Below are 22500 nucleotides of genomic sequence, written 5' to 3'. Positions count from 1 at the left end.
AATGTTATTTCCGTTTAGAGGATATATCAAAGAAAATAATTGAAAATATAAAGATTTATGAATAAAATTATTGATCATATGATGATCAATGAACATAATAAGATCCTTTATCAATCAATCGATTACGTATTTGAAGGTTATTTCTTTTACTCAAACAACAAGATGGGTTAGTAACTACAGTAGGGGAAAGGTGACAAATAATTCATTCTAACTACCAACGTTAGCGCGATACCGCTGTGTGCGTTTAAAAATTACTTCTCACTAGACACTTAAAGTTCTACTTTACAAAACTAGCCACCTTCGTTACTCCATAATTACTGCATTATTGGTTATAACATTCTAGCTGAAAATATATAGGCTTATTCTTTAAACTGGAATTTATGAGGCGTTTTAAGTTGCTAATCACGAATACGGTTAAAAATCCACCAAGTGTTTAAGTATACGAGTGATTTGTGTCAAAAATATTTGTGATTCTGAGCAAAGGAAATAAAGGCTTGAATTAGAAATACAATGAATGCAAGCATAAGTTACTAGAAAATCGCTTACTTTTTTACTCTCTTTCTACGTGAACATTAGAAGATAAAATTGTAGATTGTGGTACCTCTAGGTACTGTCTAGTATTTCATTTTTCTTGCCATGGTAGATATTATTTATCGCCTTTTTTTTTTTTAGAGTGGGTACGAATTAAAATTTTAATATAGGCCTCAGAGTAGATAATAAAACATGGTATCATAAGTTACTCGTAAAAGAGCAACAGAATGATAAACACAGACATGTTGTAAGCATAAGTAATCTGTCACATTTCAGAGAACATATCTTTACACATCAGGCCTTTTAGGATGTGTTTTGAAATGAATTAAAACCATATCACTTATTCAGATCGGCCTAAAACTTTGCTAGTACAAAGTTCATGGCCATGAATGCTTAACAGCTGTTGTCATGATTCAAAATTAAGTGCACATGTACAAATTGACCTTTCATAATTATCCGCGCAACTCAATTTATCACAAACCAGCGAACTGATTCGTTGCCATGTATTTTAGAATAACGCAGAACATATTTGAATATAATATCCCAACTGTGTCTAGCATGAGTGCTGGCATATTTAATTATCTGGATATGCAGTCAGTTCTAAATTACATGAAACAATTTTTTTTTTATTTGTGATAAACGCTATGAGTGAACGCAGCTGGACAAATAATTATATTTTTTTTTACCAAATTTTCTGCTCGATAACGAAGCGTTGATTTGTCTTTTATGAAGGGTTTACCGAAAACATTTTGTCATATAACGATGCAAAGGGATATTTTACTCAAAACTTAAAAAAAAAGAGAATGTTTATTTATTAATCATATTAGTTTATGTTGAGTTGAATTAATTTAAGTACAGCACTTACACAACTCAGATGAACTAACCATGATAGCTAGGAGAGAGAGAGAGAGAGAGAGAGAGAGAGAGAGAGAGAGAGAGAGAGAGAGAGAGAGAGAGAGAGAGGAAGGTACAAGGGGGGAATAAAGAGAAATAGATTACTATGTATTATTGCTTATCTAAAAACGAATATCGTGGTTACTTTTTAGTAGTGAAGGAATGTGCTATGTGAGCTTGTTAAGTAGTGAAAAACACCAATGAAAGAATGAATAAACAGCGGGATATTTCATACTGAAAAAAACGCACTTCAAACCCGCGTTTAGTTTACTGTGTAAATTGGTCACTTTGCTGTGCTTTTGTATATATCCAACGAGGAGGGTGATACTGCAAACTAAACAGAGCAAACTAAAACCAAACTAAGCAAACGGACAAACAAATAAACAACCAAACAACTAAACAGAGACACAAAAGCATCACCTCACTCTCCTCGGAATTTTCATTGTTCAGGATTACGGGCCGAAGCTCGCCTGCTGAAGGTGTTTCCTGTATAGGATGAAAACAACTGAGTTTAGCCTCTGCTTTCTTTGTCTTGCAAAAGAGAAGAAAATAAAGAAAATGATGCATAATACAGCGTGTCAGCGTGTGTTACGCTCTCACGGAAAGGTACAAGGATATAAAATACATAATTTTCAGTGTGTTACGCTTTCACCGAGAAATATATGGATACAAAATTACTAATTCTCAGTGCGTTATGCTTTCACAGAGAAATATAAGGATACAAAATTACTAACTCTCAGCGTGTTACGCTTTCACAGAGAGAAATATAAGGATACAAAACTACTGATTCTCAGTGTGTTACGCTTTCACAGAGAAATATAAGGATACAAAATTACTGATTCTCAGTGTGTTACGCTTTCACAGAGAAATATATGGATACAAAATTACTAATTCTCAGTGCGTTATGCTTTCACAGAGAAATATAAGGATACAAAATTACTAACTCTCAGCGTGTTACGCTTTCACAGAGAAATATAAGGATACAAAACTACTGATTCTCAGTGTGTTACGCTTTCACAGAGAAATATAAGGATACAAAATTACTGATTCTCAGTGTGCTACGCTTTCACAGAGAAATATATGGATACAAAATTACTAATTCTCAGTGCGTTATGCTTTCACAGAGAAATATAAAGATACAAAATTACTAATTTTCAGTGCATTACGCTTTCAGAGAGAAATATAAGGATACAAAATTACTAAATCTCTGTGTGTTACGCTTTCACAGAGAAATATAAGGATACAAAATTACTGATTCTCAGTGTGTTACGCTTTCACAAGCAAATATAAGGTACAAAATTTATGATTCTTAGTGTGTTACACTTTCACAGAGAAATATAAGGATACAAAATTACTAATTCAAAGTGTGTTACGCTTTCACAGAGAAATACAAGGTACAAAATTCATAAGTCTCAGTGTGTTACGCTTTCACAGAGAAATATAAGCGTACAAAATTCATAATTCTCATTGTGTTACGCTTTCAAAAATAGACACAAAATGCATAATTCAGAGTGTATTACGATTTGACAAAAAAATATAAAGTAACATAAGGCTTAATTCAAAGATTGCTAATGGAAGATATTGTTAGGAAAAACAAAAACAAATAATTAGGCATAGGTAGCAAATGTCTCGCTTTCGCAAATGAATAAAAGGTTAAAAATACATATTTCAGAGTATGTTACGCTTTGATAAATATATGTAAAGAATCTAAGTACATGATCGTAAGCGCAGTAAGGTAACAAATTCTTACGAAAACATAAAAATACACAAGCGTAACAGCAAATAAATAAATATTCACAAAATTCAGTATGCGTTACGCTATTAGAAATAAATACAAAGACACAAAATACATAATTCAAATTACATAATTCAGTATGTGGCATGCTGAGACAGAAATAAAAAAAAGAAATGAGAAATGCTAAAAGCGCTAAACAAAGAGCGCAAATTTACATGATTCGAGAGTTTTTCGTAAAGATAAAAGATCAATATAATAAAACATTTGAAGTCCCTGTCAGAGGCTATTAGAGAAATATATAATTCAGCTCGTATTATCTTGAAGGGAAATAATCAAAAGGACACACTTTGCTTAAATAAAAAAAAAAAATGGTTAAGCTAAATTAATGGAAAATCTCCGGAAGAATTTTTGCAGGTTATGAAAAGTAATTATAAAAAATACTGTAATATATTCTTGATGTTTTTATGGGTGGGTGCAGAAATATAATAAGAATAGATTACGTATCTTAGCATAAACAAGAATATATTATAGCATAGTTCTAGAGATGGAAGCTCATCTACAGAACAACAACAAAAAAATGTGGCATAAAAGTAAATACGGTTAACTATTTACCTATGATACTGTTTTGTAACCGAAAAAGAATTTTTTTTTTATTTTATTCACTTTTGGCCAGAGTCACAGCAAATCCAAACTAAATAAAGTCGTTCAACCAGTCAGTCTTACAGAGAATTTTTAGACACGGATGTTAAGTTAAAAATTGATGTTTTACTGTTCAGACACTTGTATCATTCATTGCGAAAACATTTCTTACATTATTTTGTTTTTATCACACTAAACAATGAGGCAGATGATAAAAGCGGATAACAGGAAACAATGAAATATAATAACGAAATTGGAAAAAACGACTAAGCAATTATTTAATTTTCTCTCTCACTAATACTTTGTGCTATTTATTTCTTGCGTTGCAAGCTTCCATTGCTTTCTTGTTAGCAATAAAGCTTTTTGATGTAAACTAGAGAATATTAAAGGAAATACAAAAAGTGGTGGTTAAGTAACAAAAACAATTGAAAGTTATACTCATTAATAAAGGTGCGTTGGGAAAGTTTAGCTCTGTTACTTCGAGGTGAATCAAATAATTATCTATATATTAAATAATAATTTTATAAACGAATATTAACTTGCGGTTATTTCCACCCACGCACAAAAGGGCTATATAATTAATCTAACGTTAAAAAAAGAATTAGGAGAAATTTAAAAAATTATACATTTGATAATTAATATTAAAAAGAGCCTACGGTACCCACTGATACCTAAATTATGTTAAACTATTTAAGAATAAGATAATCAAGGTTCATAGAATATAAGGTTTAACTTTCAGTCAAATATTACCTACAAATTATGAATGATGACAAATCTAAATGAAGAAATACAGTGCTCAAACTTTGTCATGAAAACCCACCAGAATCTTCTAGAATTATGTGACGCTTTTTCGGGGTAACATTAGAGATCACATAAACGCAAGAATCAGTCTACAGAAGAACTAAAAATGAAACATTCTGAACTTCCCCAGATGACTTATCACCGCCAATTAAATATGCAAGGAACACCAGACTTAAGCAACACTTCACCCTTACCCCGGCTAAGAATAAGTAAGTGGAGTCAGTTCCACGAAATCTCTTTTTTCCACTCGCGATGATTTATCTATAAACCGTAATCGGGAGATAGTTTTCTGTCGGGAATTCACGACAGAATTTCTGCTCCCAAGTTTCTGCGATTAAACCAGTGCACCGAAAGGTTAAGCAATTATACATTTATTTGCTTGTGACCTTTTTCTTGAAGGTCTCCAAAAATAAGACAGCGGAACGAGACATTGTAAAGAAATACTTAGCATATCATTTAGCAGTTCATGTATTTTCATTTCTTTAAGAAATTTGCTTTCACACGTATATGTACATACGTACATACATACAAACATACATACATGCATATGTATATACTGTATATATATATATATATATATATATATATATATATATATATATATATATATATATATATATATATATCTATATATATATATATATATATATATATATATATATATATATATATATATATATATATATATATATATATATATATATATATATATTAGCTCTCGACCTACCCGCGCAACAACTTCTCGCTGCTGGGAGAAAGGGCTTTGGGTCTGGTATGATACATGTAACATACGTTACCGGGGTCTAAGCGATGTCAGGCAGGGCAGCCGATCGAGACTACGGTCTACCCCAAAGCCAAATCAAAAGTCCTTCAAAAGAAGGCATCGTGCTTACCCCATACAAAAATGGGAATAAAGCACGTTAAAAGAAGAAGATATATATATATATATATATATATATATATATATATATATATATATATATATATATATATATATATATATATATATAACTTGGCCCCACCCTTGTGTTTGCAGAGCATATGTGTTGCTTGATTTTTGTGAAGTCTTTGCATATGAGCTTAGGGATTGTTGTTGTTTTTGTTACTGAATTCGGAGCCTCTCCGCATCAACGTGTTTCAACAATAATCTCACGTATTATATTGTACTTGATTCCTGGGGTTTGTGATTAGCATCGCATCACCGTCGAGTAAAGCGGTTTAAGGTAGTCCAGGTTGATCAAAGATATCAGTTTTGATCCACGTATCGACCGCAAATTCCTGAGATGTATGCTAGGATTGCACCAGCCCAAGTTTTTTCGCCATGCTCCTAGGTTAGGTTAGGTTAGGTTAGGTCAGATTAGAGTGGTCTCGTTTCAGTGATTTGGGTGTGAGAAACATAATGAGATTATTTCCAAGAAAATTCTACGGTTAGTTTTTAAGATATGGCGTCCCGCTTTTTTTTTTCAAGGAAAGGTCCCGAACTCGGTTACATCTCGGGAAAATGCCGACCTCATCCAAGGGTCGCTGGGATTTACCTCAGATACTGCCTTGAGTAGTTCGTGCTTCAGTGCCTAAGCGCCAGTTACAAATATTGTATATCTATATTATATTATATATATATATATATATATATATATATATATATATATATATATGTGTGTGTATATATATAATTTATATATATATGTGTGTGTGTGTGTGTGTGTGAATATATATATATATATATATATATATATATATATATATATATATATATATATATATATATATATATATATATATATATATATATATATATATATGTCTATATATATACATATAGATATATATATATATATATATATATATATATATATATATATATATATATATGTGTCTATATATATACATACATATATATATATATATATATATATATATATATATATATATATATGTATATATATGTATATATGTAGGTATATGTGTGAGCATGAAAAAGGTATGCATAATAACTTTATTTATATGCCAGTATGGTAGTAGAAACGTTATTCAGAAAGCCTGATATAGATAAAAAAAATGTGCATAGAGCTCTGGATAAGTAGTTAAACCAGTTATGTGAGACGTTTGAATGAAAAGAGAAAAAACTGCATGCAATAGATAGATATTGAATGTGAGCGTATTAGGGACACATGGTACTAAAATGAGTTTTTGGGAGCGACTGAAAGTTTTCATGACGGAGGTAAAGCACAACTTAACTACGTCCGCACCAGAGAGACTAAATTGTTGCAAATGTGGTTAAAGACAAAGGAATGTAAAGTCCCCACAGCCGTTAGTATAGTTTTGAATGGAGTGATTCGCTAAGTCAGAGAAAGGAGAGTAGCTGGAAGACGGATGTGAAAAATGAGTTTTGCATGGAGTGGTGAATGGTAGATTTTTGTGTATAATACACCGCCGAATGAGAAAAAGGAAAGAATTTGCAGAATGCAGAAAAATAACTTTGAAAGTATGCGAATGGAAAAAGTTGTCATTGAAAGTCAAGAAAAGTAAGGTTATAATGGTGAAAGAAACTAAGAGGATGGAACGATGAATGTTTATACTGTGAACAGAGGAAGAATGGCAGTGGCTGATTCTTGCGGGTATTTAGTAGAAAATATAATGGATGATGGCAGGTTTAGAGAACACGTTATTCACAGAATATGTGGAAGAGGAAGGTAGCATGGTATGTGCAAAAAAATTATAAAGGACTTGAGATCATCCATAATGACAAAGGATGTGTTAATAGTTCATTTAGCCGACTCTCCTTTATGGAAGTGGGATGCTGATCCGGCTACTCACCCCACACTCCCCAAGAAAAAATGAAGCTGCTGAGATGGACGGCTTATGTAGAATATGTAAAAATGTTGGGGATGCAGAGATATTATGGTAAAATGATTGTCTTAAGTCAACAGATGGATCAGAGTGTTCTAAGATAATTTTGTATTGTGGGGGAATGGAAAATAACAGAATCAAAAGAGGAGAGTATGATTCCGATTTGTTTGAGGGGAGGAGAAAAGGACGACGTAGGATGTGTTGAATAAGTGGTAAGAGAGAAGTGACTGACAAGAAAGGCACATGAGGCGCAAAATTTAATGCAATGTGGGAGTGCTGTGTTCCTATGGGATGTCTGACACACTGCTGATGTGCCCTCTTTTTTTTTTCTTCCTTTCTTTAAATCTTTAGCTGAAAGCACTCATGGACAGTCAACAGACTGTAAACTCAAGAGGGCTCCAAGGAAAATATGCTCACAGAGACAAGTTACAGGAAAACGTTATTAATAATTAAATATTAGGGAACGGAAAATAAAACCGATACACCTGAATTCAGGAGACGTCAGCAGAAACCAAGAATGAATTTGCTGTTCTCTGAAATATTTGGAGTTTTATTTTGTACCCGAAATAAAACTTATGGTAAACTGAGTAGTATTAAACCTGATACTTGAAAAATACACACATACTGGTTGCTGCAGCAGCCTGCTAAGTGCTGTAAGCTAAAAACAGCTGGGTTAGGTAAAGAAGAAAGCAGAGGAAATTTGTTGCTGTAGTACGTTTTAGACAAAAAACATAACGAACTCAGTTTACTTGTGTTCCACAAGACTACCATCCATTTCAGGGACCGCGAGTTATCGTTTTCTCGAGTTATCGTTTTTCTCAAATATCTTTCAAACTAATTATTTGATCGAAATGGTACTTTGACACAGTGTACAAGACACCTCCCGCTAATTTTTGTCAAATTATGTTAGTTGAAGCGTTTACTCTTGACTTTTAAAGGCAAAGTCGCATGAGTCAACAGGGCTATTCAACGCAATCGAACGTCCTCTATCCCCCGTAGACAAGAAAGGAGGGCGGAGATGGGAATGCCAGGAGAGTGGGTTGAGGGAGGGATGAGGAGGGGAAGGGAGAGGGAGGGGTGGGATGGGGATAAAGGACGTTCGAATACATAGTTTGGCGATGCTTGGCAACACCATGTAAGTCAAGAGTAAACGCTTTAACTAAAACCATTTGACAATGCACTATATTACCAAAAGTTAGCGGGATGTGTCTTGTACATCGTGTCAAAGTACCATTTCAATCAAATGATTAGTTTGAAAGATATTTGAGAAAAACAATGACTCGCGGTCCCTGAAATGGATAGCAGGTGTATAATTAAAGCAGCTAATGTTAGAAGGTGTCTGCATGGGGTCACATTTACGTTTCAGCATTGAAATAACTTACTCTTGAGTTGACTGTGTTCATGGATTTCCTTCTGGTCTCACTCTCCTTTTGTACTGTAGATACTTGATAAGTCATTCCTTTCTGGTTTATCCATTTTGAAATGTTGCTTGTACTCACTGGCTTTCAAAGGGGATCATCCTCGGTGTAATAAAGGCAAGCAATTGATGTTGAAGTACGAAGACACACCAAAAAGTTGTTTATACCCTACGTGATGGGAGCGGCTGAGGGGTTTTCGAATGACTTAGGTATTTAATCGACACTGACCTCAACAGAAAGATGAAGAAAGAGGAACCTCAACAGCAAAATAGAATCAGAAAATACAGGGTGAATTACAGCAGTACCCAACCTTTTTATAGTTTCGGTCGAGTATGTACAATACGAGAATTAGTCCCTTGATAAAACTCCATTCCACTCCTCTTTCTCTTTCCCCGTTCCAGAACACCTGGGAAAATAACCATTTGTTTACTCAGCAACAGAACAAGTTTCATTTAGTGGCAGCCTCGTTTTTGTATGGAAAGGCTGTAACAACAGGGAGCCACGCCAGTCTACTCTGAATGACTGCTTATCTGTAGGTCTATCTGTCATCTTAAATGTAAATAGATCGCGTTTGTTTTTGCGTTTGTAATCTGTTTTTCTCATTTATACATACAAACACATGCACACGCATAATCTGTGAAAGGGCAAAGAAATAAAATCCAGTTTTTTTGAGAGGCGAGAGAGGAGAGAGATGATGAATATCTCATGAGTGTTTTCACCCCAGTGGGGTAAAAATTACCTCGTCGAGGTTCTCATGATTTGACGCATATATTTTGACGGAGCAATGAATAATCACGTCTAGTGTTTTCTGTCTGTCTGTCTGTCTCTCTCTCCACTTTGTCTGTGACCAAAACAGTTGACTAATTCGAGGTAAATTATGTCAACAGAGACATATTGGATTTTAGGGAATACGCACATTCTGTTCTCTCGCCCACTATATATATATATATATATATATATATATATATATATATATATATATATATATATATATATATATATATATATATATGAGGAGAGAAAGGAAAAGATCGAAATGAGGCTGGTAATGTTGTGAAAAAAAGGTTACTCAGTAGCCATACAACGTATTCTTTAAATGCTGAGTAGTGAAAAAAGTCCCTGTATAGAAAATTTCCACTGCTTTAGATGCTTCATACATCTCCACATAAGGTATATAGATAGACATATGGAATCTGACGTCTCATGCATCAAGTTAAAGACTTGAGCTTGTCTCCGGTATGCAGAGGTAACAGAGACGAAGGCCCTCAAGAGCGTATAGTTGCTATTAGTTAGTTTTAGAAAGGTTTTAAGCGTACGTAACTGTTTCCGAAAAGCCTGCTGGAAACAAGGAAGCAGTAGTATATCAAACGTTTTATAAAAGGGTCCAACGACTATTTTTTTTTTTTTTTTTTCGCAGACATAATGGGAGGATGGAGATAGCGAGGCAGTTGTCGCAGCGGCATTGTAACGGACGCAATATAATATAATTCTGTTGATTTTCAAGGGTTTAAGAGAAACGGCCGAAGATATCTTTTCAAGATTAAGTGGAAAAGCTTAAAGTATCTTTTAAATTGTCTTGTATGACTGCAGTCATTTTAATGTCGAACCTAAACATATTTAGAAACATATTTAGAATATAAGGAATAACCGTTATCAGTAGTACTGTACTGCTTGTTGACAAAAATAATCTGTAGATAATTTAGTGATTACTTAAACAATGCAAGGTAAATGCAAAACTAGTACAGTGCAACAGAATGGCACTGGTGTGGAAAGACGCCGCGAAGGTTTACAGGACAATCTTGACCAATGCAAATTCACTTGGGGATGTGTGGAGTAGCTTAGTCTTATACCATCTTGTCATGGGATCACTTACGCTTCTGAAGTAGACGCCGTAATCAAAATATCAGCCCCAGCGAAGTTGAAAAACTTGAAATCTTTTCTCTGGTCCGCCAAATCCTATAAGAACTCCATATTATTTATAAGTGCTTTAAAAATGACTTAGCATGACGATGGATTGCAGAAGAATAAGCAGCATTTAAAACAAACGATCTACTCTGCATAGACACTGATTTGGCACACACCAAAGTGAAGCTGCACAATAGCATACCTAAAACACTGACTGAAACTCAACGCACAGGTACAGGTTAATTCCAGAAGAAGTCTTTCATCTTCCTTAAGGACCATAAGCCCGACATCGCAATGTTTGGACCAACAAAAGGAACGTCAGCATCAGTTCTCACGCACCTGTCAAGATGAGCTTTCATAATAAATCAATATGACAATGAGGTTACAATTAATGTTGCCAGGCAGGAGACCACAGCTGTGTGGAAGCCTCTAATCAATTGCCAACAGGAAACAATGAAGACAAGAAGGAGGAGGAGGCAGGTCTTAATATGTATATAAGTTATCAACACATTTAGTCAACAACTCGATCCCCTGAATCAGTGACCTTTAAAAAAGAAAATTATTATTATTATTATTATTATTATTATTATTATTATTATTATTATTATTATTATTATTATTATTATTATTATTATTATTACCTGTAAGGATTCATTACTTTAGAGAGGGTTTTCATGTACGACCAGGTAACTCGGACATCAAATCTTTCAAGAAACTCAAAAGTTGGTGTCAAAGCTAGCTGATTCTGGTTATCCTACGAGAGAAAGTTGTACATCTTCACAAGCCATTATAAACCACAGGAACAGCATCGAGTAGGGAATGAGTAGGTTCATAACAGGATACAGGGCAGCACGAGTAGGATACAACACGTGAAATGGTAACAGCAGTTGAAGGATTCAACATAAGAAGTACTTCCATGGGCCAACGGAAGCCAACAGCTCGTAGAGTTTTTTTAATCTGATAAAACAGGAAAATAGACTGTTGTCATTCTTAGAAAACCATAAAATATCATTTGAAATCGAATCTTCTGGATACTTTAGATGCATACTGCCGTAGCAATTGCAGATATATCTCAGCCAAAAAGCACAAAGCCCTTCGCATTGTCAGGGAAGTAGGGATGGGTCTTTTCCGGCTCGAGTTAGCGCACAGGACTCTGGCAGATGCATGAACTTTGAACTGGAGTAGAATCTTAGCCTTCATTGTAGAGAGTTTGTCAGAGTGCTGGACGCCCTTCACACTTTCGAACTCGACGTCGGAGATGAAAATACACGTCATTTCACTTCCTGGTGGGGAAACGGTTTTCAAAAGCATTAGGAATCGAGAAGTTAATCCTTTATTGCATGGACGTTGTTCCCATAATTTGATGAATTTGATAAACAGGTTCCAAAGGCGTATTGGTCAAACTAAAATTATGCTTATCTGTGCAACAGAAGACTGACGATGACCCTGTTTCAGCATTATTAAATATATCTGACTCGATTTCGATGCTCCAAACAGTAAGAGAGAAACTCTTTCCGTTTTTTTTTTTTTTTTTTTTTTTTTTTTTTTCTGAGGGACTTCAGTGTAAAAAGAATCCAAACTTGACACAAGATCCAGAATTTAAACATCCATTGTATGGAAAATTTATATATTCGAAATATGGTAAAATCAAAATATAAACAAGCGCGCGCGCTCGCGAGGGGGGGAAGTGAAACAACGGAGTGGTTGCTAGGCCTGTCGACTCACTGTCCTTTACTGAGTCGAAAGGCCTTGCCACCACTCCGTTGTTTCGCTTTTCCCTTCATGGCATTTCCCTTTACTGATACATTCATCACTTTCATTATCTTCGTGTTTTAGTTATACATACATGCACACACACACACACACACACACACACACACATATATATATATATATATATATATATACATATGTGTGTGTATGTATGTATGTATAACTGAATCACAAAGACATGGAAAGTGATGAATGTATAAATAAAGGCAAATGCCACCATGGGAAAAGTGAAACAGTGGGGTGGTGGCTAGCCATTTCGACTCAGTAAAGGATCGTGAGTCGAAAGGCCTAGCAACCACTTCGTTGTTTCACTTTTCCTTTCGTGGCATTTGTCTTTATATATATATATATATATATATATATATATATATATATATATATATATATATATATATATATATATATATATATTTATATTATATATATATGATTATATATGTATATATACACACTGTATATATAAATATATATATGTATATATATATGTGTGTGTGTATGTGTGTGTGTGTGCTTGTTAATTATTTGCCACTTACCCACACGTAACTTTTTTTTTATATTCACAAATATTCGGCCTCAAATATCGTTTATCATAGAATTCGTTTTATCTTGGTAATAACGTACACCTGAGGGGAATTATAAGTTCTTCGTCCCAGGCGGATTAGGACCTTTGCCTTGTTTAGAAACACTGGTGGACGGTGGCCGTGATCAGTCTAGCATCTATATATATATATATATATATATATATATATATATATATATATATATATATATATATATATATATTAACTTTATCACATACACAATTGTTCTGTGCATTAGTAGAATTACTAAAAGGACCTCATTCAAACTGGATGGTATCTAATGGAGTTTTTATTCAAAAAGTTACAAGCTTTCTTGGACAAACTGTTTGTCCAAGAAAGCTTGTAACTTTTTGAATAAAAACTCCATTAGATACCATCCAGTTTGAATAAGGTCCTTTTTAGTAATATATATATATATATATATATATATATATATATATATATATATATATATATATATATATATCCAAATCTACATAGAATAATATTCATTCGCCTTAGTTTTCTTTTCTTTTTTACCACGATGTTTCAAATTAATCAAACCAATTTTTTTTACCTCCCAAAATCCTTTCTTCGATTAATCACTTATCTCCAAGAGGGACAATTTCTTCCATTCATTTCATTTCGGAAGTGCATGAGAGAACAACACCGTTAAAGAGAACCAAGTTCTCATGTATTATACACCTCTGGATTAATGCAGCCTGTTTATAATGCAGGATACCTGTATGGAAATAATGTATAGTTTAATGTTGTTGATTATTCATTCGAGCTTTTGCAATACGAAATCACTTGTAAACACAAACACAATCACGTATAATGTTGGTCGTGCTTTGCGTCATACTCTTTCAACAACAAATGAATTTCTAAAGCCCTTGCATTTTGTGGGACTTTCGGAATCATTTTTTATTATGCTCTGATTTTTTCAAATCGCTGTTTTTAATACACTGTTACCTACGAAGGTTATGAATGGAAAATTTCATTTCTGTGAATTGTTTGCAATAATAATAATAATAATAATAATAATAATAATAATAATAATAATAATAATAATAATAATAATAATAATAATAATAATAATAATAATAAAAGATGGGCAATAATCGTTTTGTAAGCAAACTTTATTGAAAGGGACACGAGTTCTATCCAGTAATAATAATAATAATAATAATAATAATAATAATAATAATAATAATAATAATAATAATAATAATAATCTTTTACTACAAAGGTAACATACTTAAAAGAATTTTCGTACAAAATTTTAAAACTTCTTTCAGGTTTGATAATTATTTGTCATAAAAACAATAAAACGATTTACAACTTGGCTAAATATATCACCATGAACTGAATTCCGGTACAAATTTAAGAAAATTAAAATTAGTACCTCAGCTTCCTGAATAGACAAATATGTAAATACTTGTAAGTATTAAAGAAGTAAATATATATATATATATATATATATATATATATATATATATATATATATATATATATCTATATATATATATAGATATATATATATATATATATATATATATATATATATATATATATATATATATATATATATATAGATAGATAGATAGATAGATAGATGTGTGTGTGTGTGTGTTTGTGTGGTCAACTGCCTGTCACCTTAGTTGTGTATTATTTATTCTGATTTTGTCAAATAACGCAGCTAAGTGCAACTTCACTCTCTAACGATAATGGGAAACAAGATGTGAAAGTGAAGTGAGCACACACGGCAGGGTTTGGCAACTAGAGCAGGTTTCACTTTTCATTTTTCCTTTTCCTTCCTTTTTCCAATGTTACCATCACTAACAACAAGAAGCCGAATTATAAAGGCTAAGAGAGCTCAAGAAGTCCTTGCATAACTTGAAACTACATGGCAGCATCTTTTATGCTGAGAGTTGTGTAGTTTTTCTTTTCTCTCTTGTAATCATGGCGATTACAGTATCACGCCCGTCCATGTAATCAGAATTCTGCCAGAGATACGATAATCATTAGGCTTCCTTGAACTTGGCCATCCCAGTGAAATGACCGCCTCTCACCAGAGCTATAATTATGCAAATTTTATAGATAATTGTCGGATAATTTGCTCACCAGCAACTGCTTCCTAGTGTTGCCATTTACCTCAATGATTATTACAGGCGTTATTGCATGCCGTGGTGCGCAATAACAGTCTATTGTTCGACTGTTAGCCATGTAAATGGAGGTATTTCTTTGGTTATTTTTTATGAATTATTCAGAGTTGGGTCTCAGTCTTTAGCCATTTCTAACAAATCCAATGAAATAGAATACTTTTTTTTTACTTTATGATTATCATTATCATAATTTATTTGAAAATAAAGGGAATCATTTTTGTCATCTCTGACGAAATGTTTCAGAAAAATATGGCGATTTATGGTGAATAATCAGCCTGAGTCAGTTCGTAACTCACATAACAATTTATGGTGAATATTCAACATGAATCAGTTCGTAACTCACAAAACAATTCGTGGTGAACATTCAGCTTGAGTCAGTTCGTACCTCACATAAAAATTTATGGTGAATATTCAGCATGAATTAGTTCGTAACTCACAAAACTATTTATGGTGAATATTCATCCTGAGTCAGTTCGTACCTCACAAAATTCGTGGTGAATATTCAGCTTGAGTCAGTTCGTAACTCACAAAACAATTTATGGTGAATATTCAGCACGAATTAGTTCGTAACTCACAAAACAATTTATGGTGAATATTCAGCATGAATTAGTTCGTAACTCACAAAACAATTTATGGTGAATATTCAGCATGAATTAGTTCGTAACTCACAAAACAATTTATGGTGAACATTCAGCTTAAGTCACTTCATAACTCACAAAACAATTCGAGGTGAATATTCAGCGTGAGTCAGTTCGTAGCCCACAAAGCAATTTATGGTGAATATTCAGCTTGAGTTAGTTCGTAACTCACAAAACAATTTATGATGAATATTCAGCTTGAGTCAGTTCGTAACTCAAAAGCAATTTGTGGTGAACATTCAGCTTGAGTCAGTTCGTAACTCGTAAAACAGTTCGGGAGAACATTCAGCTTAAGTTAGTTCGTAACTCACAAAACAATTCCCGGTTAATATTCACCCTGAATCAGTCTGTAACTCACAAAACAATTCGTGGTGAATATTCAGCTTCAGTCAGTTCGTAACTCACAAAACAATTCGTGGTGAATATTCTGCTTGAGTCAGTTCGTAACTCACAAAACAATTTATGGTGATATTCAGCTTCAGTCAGTTTGTAACTCACAAAACAATTCGTGGTGAATAATCAGCTTGAGTCAATTTGTAACTCACAAAACAATTCGTGGTGAATACTCTGCTTGAGTCAGTTCGCAACTCACAAAACAATTCATGGTGAATATTCAGCTTGAGTCGGTTCGTAACTCACAGAACAATTTATGGTGATATTCAGCTTGAGTCATTATGTAACTCACAAAACAGTCATGGTGAATATGCAGCTTGAGTCAGTTCGTAACTCACAAAACAGTCATGGTGAATATTCAGCTTGAGTCAATTCGTAACTCGCAAAACAATTTATGGTGAATATTCAGTATGAATCGGTTCGAAACTCACAAAAAAAAAAATTATGGTGAATACTCAGCTTGAGTCAGTTCGTAACTCAAAACAGTTTATGGTGAATTTTCGGTATGAATCAGTTCGTAACTCACATAACAATTTATGGTGAATATTCAGTTTGGGCCTGTTCGTAATTCGCAAAACAATTTTTGGTGAATATTCGGTATGAATCAGTTCGTACCTCACAAAACAACTTATGGTGAATATTCAGCCAGGATCAGTTCGTAACTGACAAACAAATTTATGGAGAATATTCAGCTTGAATCAGCTCGTAACTCACAAAACAATTCGTGGTGAACATTTAGCTTGAGTCAGTTCGTAACTCATAAAAAAATTTATGGTAAACATTCAGCTTGAGTCAGTTCGTAACTCACAAAACAATTTGTGATGAATATTCAGTAAGAATCAGTTCGTAACTCATAGAACAATCGACAATGGAACCCATGAAAACAGAGGGCTGTTTTCACTGGACAATTCTATAGGGAGCGAGAGCCGAGCGAGATGAATAATCACAGTGACCATAGTCAGGTGTCACCTGACACCTTTAATCAGAAATTATCGGTCGTCATTATAAATCTTTATTTGGGCGAGCTCAGCTGCAAAGGATTCGCTTTGTTCGAGAAGTCATTATTTTTTCTCAGATGATGAATGCACCCTTCTCTTGATTTAGGCTCCTAATCCGTTCTGATCTATTCTGTAATGAGAAATTTGGACAACTTGAATGACGACATTTTTTTTTTACAGCTGGCATAAGAACGGTATTTATTCTTTCCCCTGCGTTGCATAAATAAATAAATAAATATATATATATATATATATATATATATATATATATATATATATATATATATATATATATATATATATAGAGAGAGAGAGAGAGAGAGAGAGAGAGAGAGAGAGAGAGAGAGAGAGAGAGAGAGAGAGAGAGAGAGAGAGAGTATGTGTAAACATTTGGTATGCAAAATTTCAGGACAATTTTATCAAGCCGTTTGTGAATTTAGGAAGCTGGAAAGAGAGAATAAAACCATTGAGCACAGGGATGAAGAAATGAGAAATTTAGTGAAATGGAAAAAAAATTAATTATTTGACTATTAAGAATATACTGAATGATGATAAGTTGATCACAACCATACAATATTCTATAATAAACGTAATTCATTTATTGGGGATATTAGGTGGGAGAGCGATTGGCAGGATGAAAATCAAAATAGCCAGACGCGAGGTAGTGTTATGTCTCTACGACAGTTTATGGATGGAGTGGCATGAGAAGTCAGAGAAAGGGTGTTAGGTGTAGCTATAACGTTTTCTAATACGAAGATGTGCTATGCATGGGATGTAGGATGGGCGATTTTTTCAGAAGGTGCAGTGCAGACTAGGGAGAGTTAAGAGAAACTGCAAAGACTTCTGAGAGTTTGAAAGTGTTTGTAACTGGAGAATGCTGAGAGTAAATGTGAGCAACAGGAAGGTAATAAGGACGTCTGGAGGCTAAGAAGTTGGAGCAAAGGATGTTATTACGAACGGGGAAAGAACAGGAGCAGCAGGTTTGCGAACGTATGTATGAGTAGATACAAAGAATAATGATAGGATGAGATAAGAGGTGAGTTACAGAAAAGGTGAAGCAAAGAAGCGAACTGGATGTGTGGAAAACGTTCAGAGGAAAATTGGAATTTCTAAGGAAGCCAAGGCTGGAATATGTGAAAGGGTTATTGAGTGGTTGAGTTGACTGGGAATGGAAGGAAAGGTGTGTAAACTGTATAGATGAATTGCATAGACAGTTTATGTGCTATGAGAAGAATTAAGAATGAAGAATTTCGAGATACAAAGTGTAATTAAAGATGGCGAAATCACAGGGATTTGTCTTGATTTAGAATACGCACACACACACACAATATAAATATATATATATATATATATATATATATATATATATATATATATATATATATATATATATATATATATATATATATATTTATATATATACACATATATATCTATATATATACATATATATATATGTATATATATATTTATATATATACATATATATATATTTATATATATATATATATATATATATATATATATATATATATATATATATATATATATATATATATATATATATATATATATATACAGTATATATATATATGTGTGTGTGTATATGTGTGTATGTATATATATATCTGTATGTATGTGCATATGTATGTATGTATGTACATAATCAATACAAGAAACTTCATAATAACAAAAAACTAATATTAAAGCAAGCAAACAAACAAAAAACAGCCTCAGTCTGCGATCTGAACTAAGCATCAAAACGTATAAAAGGGAACCTTTTTTTTTTCTCTTACCTGCAGATCTAATCTCATTTGAATTAGGGAAGTGATTACTATTTTTTTTTTCCTTTTCGGTTAGATAAATTATCGAGAGAGAGAGTTGAAGCTTTAATGGAGTAATGGGGATGTAATAGGGATGTGCTTGAAAAACGGATACCAATTACTGTTATAATTGGATTTGTGATACACACCTAGATTTAAGTGAAATTCTTTCCAGTGCGAATTGCGTTGTTTTTTGTTTTTTTTATTTATTTATTTCAGGTGGGCGGAAAACTTGTTCTTCTGGGTGTAAGGAACTTGAATAGAATGATTGAATATCCTCTGTATTCATGGGTTTGATGGTTTACACTTATTATGCTTTACATTTTACTTTACATTTACTTAGACTTAGGAGATGCTACGGGATTGTAGAGCCTGTTTCAGAAATTATTTCGATTCAGTCACTTGGAATACTCGTGTATCCTCTGCCTGACCCTTATATTCGGTGCCCTAAACTCATTTAAATCTGTTTTTACTGTTATTGTTTTATTTATTGCAAGCTCTTGGTTCGCCTGCAGTAAAAGGGTGATATGGTTTAGAATTTATCACTTAAAGCAAGTGTTTCAGTGTTTACACCTTTACGTCAGTTTTAAGCAGAGTATTGTTTTATACAATGACTTTTTCTTTTGTGAAATAGGCTTTCAAAAACATTTTTTAAGATGTCTGTTGCACATAATTATAAGGATATCATAATCTTGACACACCTCTGAAGTAGCCCTATATTTATTCCCAAATAAACTGTTTCCTTCAATAAGGGATGACTCTACGGATAATCAAGATAGCAGTCGTTTTAAATTTTCCTCCTTTACCTGCGGATCCAGGATGAAACCCCTGTGCACAAAACATCCTCTTCACTTTTAGAAAGAAAAGCTCTCTCTCTCTCTCTCTCTCTCTCTCTCTCTCTCTCTCTCTCTCTCTCTCTCTCTCTCTCTCTCTCTCTCTAGGCACACAAATACACACTGTATATATATATATATATATATATATATATATATATATATATATATATATATATATATATATATATATATATATATATATATGTGTGTGTGTGTGTATATATAATCTACTGGCCTCTTTCATCAGATATACCATTTAACTACTCGAATTCTTCACGGTAACGTGTGCCACATGGGGAAAATAAATGGCAGTCTGGTTTATGATTTCAGCAACCTCATTCTAGCTACAGTCTGACTGGGTCCGAATTCCCCCCTGGAAGGCACTTCCCGAATTTCCCACGCTGATTCCTCTCACCTTCTGCAACCCCTTTTCTCTCTCTTATTTCCTAGTCCTCCTCTTCCTTCCTGCCTTTCGCGCATACAGTTGGCCCTCTTATCTCTTGGAAGAAAAGAAAATCATTTTATTTCTCAGAATTCCTTTAAAGATACTCTTTGTCCAATGTTGGTTTATCAACATGGAAAAATTCATTATGCTTGCCTTTACCATCGACTGATTCTGATCCTGAATTATTGTGAGGATAACGATAAATATTACATTGCGAAAGTTATGAACACCAGAATTAACCGGCTTTATTGTTCATCTTCATCATTCACTTTTAGAACCTGGAATAATGCGCTTTCTTCTGTGTTTCCTGAGTCATTCAAAGATCATTTTCAAATCAGCTAATGTACCATCACTTAAAACGTGACTTCCTAACACTTATTTCTTGTCAACACAAATCTCCTGTTTGGCTCCTGTATTTGCCTCGGTCTCCTTGGCCTTAAAAAGATTTTAGAATTCATAAGAAATTGCTACCAACAGACACAGATGAACGCTATATAAAATATGATGCAGCAACTTTAATAGTAGATAGAGACAGATACAAAAGTTCCAACAATAAATGTTCACGTACAGGCGATAAGGGCGTCTGATGAACAGACAAACAGGCAAATGAAAAGAAACGGAGACCAAGATAAAAAGAGAGACAGAGATGAGAGAGACAGACACGCACAAAAGCGTCACCTTCTCGAAACAGACTTTGACAGGCCTACCAGAGGGGGGGGGAAAAAAAAACAAGGCCAATATACATCTGTCGGGCGGAGAAAAAACGCGAAGAAAGAAAACGTCTCGCACGTTTAATTTGTCTTCGAAATATCGGAGAGCGAAGAAAGGTCGCGGTTGTCCAATAAAGGCCAAGACGCGACGCCAGAAGGTGGCACTTGAATGACGGCGAATCGACACTTCCTGAAGGGTGTCGCGGGGAGGAAGTTGCGGTATTCATGGTTAACGGGAAGTCTTTGATAGAACTTCTCCGATGTCCTTAGGATTGTCTTACGTTCACTTGGAAGAGCAAAAGTTGTCTGCTCCTGATTCTCAACAATGGTATATTTTATCTCGTCTGAAGACTTTACACGGTTCCCAAAGGACTTATTTAATTAGTTTTAATGTCTTCAACGCCAATCCATTTTCTCCTGCTATATCTGATGTTTATTATGATTAATCATGTTTTCTAACCAACATTTTACTTATTTCTTGAAATATCCTCTTAACTTAACTTTTTTTCTTTTTATCACATTATCACATTAATCAGATACAGTTGTATACTAACCACTAAGCACGACGAAGATGCAACAAAACTTTAGAAAATCTCTTCAGGTTTAACTGTTAATCATTAATCTATCATACAATTCTTGAAAAAGGATTAGGTAAAATCTCTTTTACCAAGAACACTATAAAAACGACCAAGTTTGTAAGGTAAGCGGTAGAACATTCAGAGACTTAAAATGAAGATTGAGCAAAATTTACAAGTTAAAGGGTTTAAGAATCTGATTTTTTTAACCCAAAAAAGGCGTTAGTAGCTGATTTTTTCAAGTCCCATAAATATGGACTTTTGGAGGGCATTTAAAAAAATTGCAGTTGGTATGATAATTAAAGACAGAGAACAATAACAAAATCAAAATGGGGACATGACAACAAAATAATAATGTAGAGTAGGAAAGTCCAAAAAAAAAAAATGTTCGTATGGAATGGCTGATAGCAAAGATGAAGATTATTTCGATGAATGAACTTAGAAATACGTTAGTGAAAAAACATTGCTGAATAAAAATGTAATGATTTGTCGATTGTACACTTTGAATATTTTCTGATGTAAAAAAACATATCTAAATGAAGCGAGAATGAAACCAAAGAATGAAACTCTAAAAAATGTCATGGAAAAATAATTGCAAATGACATAAGGACACATTTGTGCAACAGAAATCGTATAGAAGCAAATGGGATTTCAGTTGATTTTGGTTGTAAACATACCCGACTCTGTTACTTGGGTATGTAAAATATATTTCGCAGAAAAAATGTTTCCAAAAAGTAGATGAAAGGAATAAATTCCATCTCGTATAAGAATAAGACTGGGATACGTGAGGAAACACCAAACTCGCATGTGG

The 22500-nt window shown here is 33.6% G+C and overlaps 1 protein-coding gene across 3 annotated transcripts in view; it reads right to left on the bottom strand.

The window, feature by feature from the left end:
* Positions 1-22500, bottom strand: part of LOC136828689 (uncharacterized) — a 486022-nt gene that overhangs the window by 41376 nt on the left and 422146 nt on the right. For 2 of the 3 annotated variants that reach the window (XM_067086814.1, XM_067086815.1), the window contains exon 4: positions 1846-1911. The exons of the other annotated variant lie outside the window; for it this stretch is intronic. In XM_067086814.1, the coding sequence (XP_066942915.1) occupies positions 1846-1911 (66 nt within the window). The remainder of the gene's footprint in view (positions 1-1845; positions 1912-22500) is intronic. 3 annotated transcript variants of the gene reach the window in all.

This window comes from Macrobrachium rosenbergii, chromosome 43, assembly GCF_040412425.1.
Source record: "Macrobrachium rosenbergii isolate ZJJX-2024 chromosome 43, ASM4041242v1, whole genome shotgun sequence".
Taxonomy (NCBI): Eukaryota; Metazoa; Arthropoda; class Malacostraca; order Decapoda; family Palaemonidae; genus Macrobrachium; species Macrobrachium rosenbergii.
This window is presented reverse-complemented; position numbering and strand designations above follow the sequence as displayed.